This window comes from Austrofundulus limnaeus, unplaced genomic scaffold (assembly GCF_001266775.1).
Source record: "Austrofundulus limnaeus strain Quisiro unplaced genomic scaffold, Austrofundulus_limnaeus-1.0 Scaffold97, whole genome shotgun sequence".
In the NCBI taxonomy this organism is placed as follows: domain Eukaryota; kingdom Metazoa; phylum Chordata; class Actinopteri; order Cyprinodontiformes; family Rivulidae; genus Austrofundulus; species Austrofundulus limnaeus.
The window spans coordinates 725,458-733,638 of NW_013952499.1; the positions used below are offsets into that span (position 1 = coordinate 725,458).

The 8,181-nt window shown below is 38.6% G+C and overlaps 1 protein-coding gene across 2 annotated transcripts in view; it reads right to left on the bottom strand.

Annotated features, from left to right (window-relative positions):
• Positions 1 to 892: 892 nt before the first annotated feature.
• Positions 893 to 8,181, bottom strand: part of tep1 (telomerase-associated protein 1) — a 47,095-nt gene continuing 39,806 nt past the window's right edge. For both annotated transcript variants that reach the window (XM_014012995.1, XM_014012994.1), the window contains exons 46-58: positions 7,363 to 7,467; positions 7,134 to 7,260; positions 6,963 to 7,048; positions 6,684 to 6,810; positions 6,482 to 6,612; positions 5,374 to 5,498; positions 4,306 to 4,449; positions 3,940 to 4,039; positions 3,579 to 3,687; positions 3,341 to 3,423; positions 2,784 to 2,888; positions 1,507 to 2,424; positions 893 to 919 (exon numbers count right to left, since the gene is read on the bottom strand). In XM_014012995.1, coding sequence (XP_013868449.1) covers positions 2,305 to 2,424; positions 2,784 to 2,888; positions 3,341 to 3,423; positions 3,579 to 3,687; positions 3,940 to 4,039; positions 4,306 to 4,449; positions 5,374 to 5,498; positions 6,482 to 6,612; positions 6,684 to 6,810; positions 6,963 to 7,048; positions 7,134 to 7,260; positions 7,363 to 7,467 — 1,362 coding nt within the window. In that variant the 3' untranslated portion in view covers positions 893 to 919; positions 1,507 to 2,304. The remainder of the gene's footprint in view (positions 920 to 1,506; positions 2,425 to 2,783; positions 2,889 to 3,340; positions 3,424 to 3,578; positions 3,688 to 3,939; positions 4,040 to 4,305; positions 4,450 to 5,373; positions 5,499 to 6,481; positions 6,613 to 6,683; positions 6,811 to 6,962; positions 7,049 to 7,133; positions 7,261 to 7,362; positions 7,468 to 8,181) is intronic.

An 8,181-nucleotide genomic window follows, 5' to 3' on the forward strand; every position in this document is an offset into this window, starting at 1 on the left:
AGTGTTTCCTATAATGAGCAGGACAAGGTGAAGCAGAAAGTTCCAGACAGTTCTATGTGCATCACAGGTCATYATAGCTTCCCTGTATTGTCTGAATGAAGACATGTTGGAGGTGGTCTACTACACCTACCTTAGGAAGTGATATACAGCTTATAGACAGTTTATCAGATGGTGCTACCACTACCTTGGTGAGAAAGTCTGAGCACTGATACCTGCCTGTGTCATTCACAAAATCAGGAAGAGACTTCTGCTACAAGAGGGACAATATATTGTTTTTAATTACGCTGAGTAACTAATTTACTGTTCTTATCATTTATGATCCCGTTTAGACCACACAAAGTAGTACAGTCTTACATCAACTTATCTGACAGTTAATTAACTGATTTTTGTCTTGTGTCAACCAAAATGTGATGTTCAATAATAATAAAAAACGCAACAGCAACAACTGACACACATCATTTCATTTGGAACAACTTGGTCACAAGAAAAACAACAATCRATACTTCTATAGYACACATTTAAAAATATTAAAATTTAGAAAAGTGCTGGCAAAACAATCAGCTGGTGTTGAAGCGTGACGCGGTCTGTCACGGCCCGGGTTTTATCTGGTCCTTCACACGCTGAGCTGGGCGGCTCTGTTCTGCAGTCTCCAGCTGCTCCATCCAAGAACTCGTCTTCTCGTAGAGACGGAAACACGGCCATCAGATCACCCATATCAGCTGAAAGATATGTAATAAAAACAAACATTTGTAGATGGTAATGGTGTACATGAATTCAAAAAATCTGTCCCATATTTAAAAAGGAATTCATCTAGAAGTTATGTAAAGTACTGAAGAAAAAGTGTTTTAAAAAAGATCATTTTACCATAAGCAGCTTCTTAAGAACAGTTTTCATATTCTGCTGTGGCATCAGCAAGGACCTGAAATGTACAGTAAATGATAAATGATCAGCTATCTGTATAGAAGAAACAACATGAAAGGATGGTATGGTAGAGAAAAAAACAACAAATAAATAATAAATAAAATGTGTTGTATGCACAGTTTACTTACTTTTAATTACTATGGAGGCACCTATCCCATATAATCATGACTCGCTTTATGTATTGTTAACAAACTGCTATGATTTATATTTATTTTATTTTTTGTCTACCGTAAATAATTTCAGGGTTCTTTGAATTTCTGTCTCTCAGCTATGACTGAGAGTGCCTTTAGCTATAAATTAGATTGAAATGACACAGGAGGAAATGTAATTTCCTTCAGAATATTTTCTTTACTTTGGCATGGTTTTAAAATCATATAAACATTGTGATTAAGTGGTTTCAATGCATATTAATTTGGGTTTTTTTTAAATAAAAGGTTGAGCAGAGCAGGTCTTCTGGACAGGTTCTTTTATAAAACAGAGATGAAACGTTTCACTGAAGATCCCATTCAGAGGAGCTGCTCAACCTTTTTTTTTTTTCCACCTGGATTACTGAGATACATCCGGACAGATTAACTTGGGACTTACCGTAATCTTGTTTCGTTGACGACACAAGCTCTGGGGGTGAGTTGTGATCTGCAGCTGGACGTGGTTCTGGCAGGACCGGTCTCAGCTGTCGCTCCACCGTGCTGCTCGGCCTGGTTGGAACGCTGCCACTGGCGCATGTTTGCGCACCCCTCTCCCTGCCCACGCCGTCGGCAGCAACACACGTTTATGTTGTACTGAACAACCGAGTGACTCTTTTAAAGTGGAGACAAAATGAAAAGAGTCCGACTGAAAATGTTCAGAGCAYAGACGCGACGGTAGGCTTCACTTCTCGTGAGTCTTGACCTGCTTCACACACTTCAGACGAAGCTCAGAATCCTTAGGAAAAAAATAACACCGTTCTTGTGGGCGTTCSAACAAAATCCTGTGATAAGCTATGATGTGAAGGTATTATTGTTATTTAAAACCATCAAAACTCCGAAAACTTCAAGAAATATCCGTCCGTCCGTTTCCTTTCACTACGAAACTACTAGCTTTAACAAAGCTGAGGGGATTTCTGGCGGCGACGTCACTTCTGCTTTCTTCCTCGGACAATAATAGACACTACACTTCTCCTAAATTTGCCCTGTTTTTTGAAAACAAGGATGTTATACAGGCGCGCTTGTAATTATTAGATCTTCAGGAGGGACTTTTTGGTTTATAAAAAAAAATGGCAAAAAATGTGAATATCGTGTCATCAGCTCTTTAATGCAAAGCAATAAGCAGGAAAACCAACTTTCAAGCTTTGATAATTGCACTAAAGTTTTACTACATTCTGGTTTTGTAAATATATAAAGATGGCTACTCTTTCCAGGACAGGAAGTAAAGTTTTCCCTGTCCGTCAGCGCACACCAGCTCCCCGGGTTTCCTCGGGTCCATCTCCAGAAACAGAACCGGACCTCCACACACAAACATTCCCACCTGAGGAGGACAAGGAAAAATACCCAAGATGAAGATCAGTTTTTAATTGAACGCTGGAAATTAAATTACAGAGGGACGGATGAAAAAAGTGTTGGATTATTAGAATAAAACCGTGATGTTAATTAGAATTCTGGAATTAAAATCTGAATTCTGGCCTTTTTTTCCTTCTAAATCTGAGAATCAAGTCAAAATTCCAACTTCAATCTAACAAATTAGTCAAAATTATGAAATTAATGTCAGAATTGTGACTCTAATCTCGGATTTTTTTTCTGTGGGGGCAACTCTCAATATGAGCCTAACCCCTTTCTGTACAATCCTRTCAGCTGTAGGGAGGTTAATCCCTGACAGGTGTAACGCACCTGTTTCTTCGTGTTTCGGTCCCACAGCTTCACGGTTCGGTCGTAGGAGGCGGAGACGATGGTTCTGTCCGTCAGTCTCAGATTAGTAATTCTGTCACTGTGAGCCTGACGACAAAAATAAAAAAACATTAGAGAATTATTTAGCATGAATGTTCTCAGATTCTCCATCAGGAGCAGACGAGACACTTTTTTTAAATTTGAGATTCAATATTTGAAATAAGACTGGTTTAAAGAATAAGACTGGATTATAGAAGAACAATTCTATAATAAAAACAATTTTATTTTTCAAAACAAAACATCCTAAAACTCTATGTTAGGCAGACATGAGGTCTCAGTTTAAGAGTCTCAGTTTAAGACTGAGGCCTGGTTGGTCTTTTTGACCCAAGGGCAGCAGGAGGGGTTAATGCTTTTATTATAGGAAAAAAATGATTTAAAAKATTTTATCTTGAGCTACAGATGATAAACACTCGACACATTAAAGTGATTTTACTTCAGAAAATAGCTTCTAGATAAATAAACAATCTTAAAAATACAGAGGCAGGTCGGTCGTTTCTTACGAGTTTTTTGTTGCTCCAGGAGGAAATATCTGGCTGCTGATTGAACCAAATGTTTCCATCCACATCTCCACACACCACGAACTCTGAAAACACACACGCACACACCACATTAAAGCTGCATCGATTGATTGACTGGTGGACTTCAGGTCAGCATTAAAGTAAGAATCTGGAGTGTTTCTTCAGCTCCAGTCATCTGGAGTGATGAAAACAGAAACCAGGTGTGTGTTTAGTTTTGTACCTCGGTCTATGGTCAAAGCTGTTATAAGAGCTCCCATTTTGTCTTCATTACACTTCATTTGTACCGAGCTGAAGGATGAATGTAGAGTGGTGTCAGGGCCGAGCCAAAACTGTTAAAAAATATACATTTYTTTTATTTTCCAGCTGTAAACCCCTTTTAGGGCTAAAACAGAACAATTAGAGTGATTTTATTAAAGTGTACAGAGTACTGCACAGATTAGACTCAAGTTATTCTAACACCAAGACAAAAGGAGGTATGTTGACTCAGAGGACATGAACCATCTGTCAGTGTAAAAAAGAGGGACACTAAAAAACAAGATGTGGCGACACAGGAAATGATCAACCAGCTGAGGAAAACTCACAATAAAGCCGAAGCAAACATCTCCGTTCTCCTCTCCCAACAGCCACGCGCTTTTCTCGTCGTTTCGAACGATGCCTCGAACAGAGACGCTCTCATTCCAGCTGGAAACRAGAAATTGCATTTGTGGAGTCACACCACGGACAACTTCCTGTCCCCATGGAGGGACAGACGGGGACATTATAGGAGACAAAGTGTTTGCCATGTGAAGCTGGAACCTGTGACCTTRACCAGCTGTGCAGTTGGACATTTCTGTGTTCAAAGTGTTTTCAATTTGTCCACAGGTGGACAGATAGCACCAAGAYATAAAACTCAGATTTAAGACAACCKTTCAAAAAATCCAAAGTAAAAAAAACAAAAAACAACATACTTGCTGCATGTTTGTCTCCAGATGTCCTCATCAGACGTCGGCACGATGCTAATGAACCCCGCATCTGTGACGCCGATCAGCACCGAGCAGTAAACGAACCGAACCATCGGRTGTGATACTTTGTGCGTGGCGACCTTCACCAGACTGGAAGAGAGAGAAAATAAAAACTCTTACTTTGAAATTCAAACATAAATTCATACGGTCAAGTTTTAAGTTTAGAAATGTTTGAGACATTTCTCTTCTTTAAACCTATTTATATACTGAACTTATATCCATACGTTTTATAAGAAATTTGATTTGTACAAAAAAAAATCTGTAGATTTAAAAGGTTCTGTTCAGAAGAAGTCTGTTATCTTAAAAAATGATAGTCCTGTCACTGTAGAAATTTAATTTTATAACCTACAGAACCTAAAAATGTTAAACAATTTTAAAACAACAGTTTTTTGGAAAAGTTGCTCAAAAAACGAACTTCTCAGCATTTGTAGGATTTAAGTGGATAAAGTTTTGATACAGTTTTTTCAGGTTTGTAAATAATTAAAAAATATGGGGGGTAGAGATGATTTCTCTTTGTAGAGTGTCTTGGAAAAATAAATTATCATTTAAAGTTCTACATTTCTTCTCAGGCCAAGAGTCAGTGACCTCTTTTGCTTACCTTAAAATGTTATTATGTTTAATGATTTTACTCTTTATCTTCTGTTTTCTCTCGGACAAAGTGTTTTTAAGATCGGRACAATATCTGTTTAGAAGTAATCATTCTTGTTGCTGTTTATCAAACATCATTCTCTCCTTTGCCCAGTTTTGTCTGTTTGGATAACATACTGTATAAATGTGTGTATTTGAAACTGCCTCAGTGCACACATTTTGTACCACTGCTCTGTGTGACCTGATGTGTGTCTTGCAGTTGCAATAAACCTTGTTGACCATTTCACGGAGTACTTTTTGTTCTTGGATCTCATGTTTCTGTCTAGGTAAAATAAAGATTTCCACGACAATCTTGGCGTCACGAACATAGATTTWTCATACAGGGTACTGTTTACTCCACTTTGGACTCTTGTTGTTGTTGTTTACCTTGCTTTAGTGTGTTGTTGGTTCCACGCCCGCTTCCACACGTCAACAACCATGTGATTCATGTAGCTTACAGCGAACTGCCCGTCAGGCATCGAACCGGCYGCCAAGATGGGTCCGTCTGACGCCTGACAGAAAACACCAACACAGATTAAATCCATTCAGATTTGTTTTTTCTGTCATTTTGAGATGTGGGGCAGTGGTTAGCGTTGCACTGCTAACATGTCACAGGTTCACCTCTTGGCCATTACAGTTGTTTACATGAATCTCCACCATGCTCTGGCATTAGTCCTCAAGCTAACAATACATATATTAGCTCAGGTGCTAGTGCGAAAGCTAACAGGCTAAACTGAGGTCCTTGTTGCATGATAGTGTCAGAGATTAACCTCCAGGTTAAGAAATCATTTACCCAGTATGCTTTGTGGTGTAATTAAAGTGCCTGTRACATCAATTTTTTGTAATAAACATGAAAGCATTTTTGGAAAGAGAACATTGATAAGATATTGCAAAATAAATTTCACGTCACTGAGATGAACCGTTGTTGAGATATTTGCSTGTGAAGAAACAGGAAGTGATGTCAAAGGGGAATGTCTGCTTGTAAACAGAGCGTTGCTACAATAGCCAACAACAGAGACTGTGGAGAAGAATCTAATGTTTCTTTAGATTATTTTGAGCTTCTATCAAAGAGAAATGAAGAAGAGTTCAAGTTTAAATAATACTGATTTAATAAACAAAGACCAGAGAGTTTATTTTATTAAAGAGTTTCCCTTTGATGTCACTTCCTGTTTCCCTTTGGCTSAGCCAAATCCAAAAGAAAATAGGCCTGTTATGAGACAAAATGGGTRAAATCATGTGTACTATGCCAAGTTTCTTAAGAATAAAGATGTTTTCTTTGACTTTTTTGAATTTGAGGGGCAGGCATGTCACAGGCACTTTAAAATGCCGTTATTCCTTTTCCAATATATTTTTTGCATTTTATAAAAACTAAACAGCCCTACTGTATTTTTACAGTCTTTGTTTTATAGTAGAAGTAAATRTTTATCAAATAGTGTCTAATGTTACAAGTAATCAGGGATCTCTTTAAGATCTCCTTGTTCAGGTGTTTGTTTACCTGCTTGTGTCCAACGAGTGCATTCTTTTGCCACAATTCCAGCAAACCGGATTCATAACCAACCAGAACTAAATCCTCCATCTCTGAGAGGCACAGAGCTGAAATGGGGCCTTTTAGGTTCACAGGATCCTCTAAGAGAAAAAAAAATAGTTAAATAAACAGGTCATTTCAATGCTTGAAACACAAGCTGCTTAAGATTTACCTGTGGTCCAGGTCCAGCTCCTCAGGGAGCAGTCTGCAGAAACCGTGAGGAATTCTGGGAGTTCGTTCTTAAGAGCGACTCCGTGAACTGGACCGCTGTGTCCCTGGAAGGTGCTGAAGTGCTCCACCTGGAAGAAAACACAAAAACGTCCAGAATATTCTGTGGGTTAGGAGATAAACCTGTGATTGAACCAGAGAAAATAAATGTGACTTAATCTAAAACTGCAGAATTAACTCAGATCATCATTAAAATCAGTGGATTTAATATGTACAGAGTCACCTGTAAAGGTTTCCAGAGCCGTGCCGTTCCATCGTCAGATGCTGTGAAAACACTTAGTTCTTCTGGTTTTGTTTCTTTTATCTTGTCTAAAACAATAAGACATTTATTTAAAAGTAAGCATGTCTCATATTATAAAACAGGAAATAAAGATAAGGACATCCGGGGTCGCACCGGTGTTTAGGACAGAGCAATGGTGTATTCGCTGCTTGTGAGCCGATATGTGGCAGATCTCYGAGTTTGTTTTCCAATCCCAAACATGCAGAGAGCCTTCTGAACATCCAGCGATCACGTGCTGATCCTGCACGCAGAAAAACAGTCRAATCAGCTTTTATCAAACAACAAAAACCCCTCAGCAAGACTCCATCCTCCTGTAGGGCTGCTGTGTTTATCATTGACTCACCAGGCAGCAGACACAGGTCAGTGGATTCTTCCAGGAGATTTCTCTGAGACACAAACCTGCCTCCAGGTCCCACAAACAAAGTCTGCCATCATTCGAAGAGCTTATCTGAAAAGAAACAGGAAGCAGAGGTGAAACAAGTCTTTATGGAGCAGTTTAAAAATTAAGCTTATTTAGGTTGAAGTTTTCTTAACAAAAAATTAATCCTACTGARAGATTATTTACTAAATCTGATTAGATGCAAATATTGTGTCCAATAGTGTGAAACTTTTCCCACATCTGGCCGTCTATTCATAAATATAGCTCTAAGTTAGCCTTTTGCCAGTTTAGCTCTTAGCTCTTTAGTTACATTTAGCTATTAGCTAGTCTTTAGCCACATTTATCACTCAGCTAGCCTTTAGCCTATTTAGCTCTTAGCTACCCTTTATCCCATTTAGCTCTTAGTTAGCTCTTTGCCACATTTAGCTCTCAGCTAGCTTCTTGCCCATTTAGCTGTCAGCTTGTCTTTTGGCATATTTAGCTCTTAGACTTTTGCCACATTTAACTCTTAGTTAGCTTTTTGCCACATTTAGCTCTTAGTTAGCTTTTTGCCACATTTAGCTCTTAGTTAGCTTTTTGCCACATTTAGCTCTTAGTAAGCCTTTTGCCACATTTAGCCCTTAGTTAGCCTTTTGCCACATTTAGCTCTTAGTTAGCATTCTGCCACATTTAGCTCTTAGTTAGCCTTCTGCCACATTTAGCTCTTAGTTAGCCTTCTGCCACATTTAGCTCTTAGTTAGCCTTCTGCCACATTTAGCTCTTAGTTAGCCTTCTGCCACATTT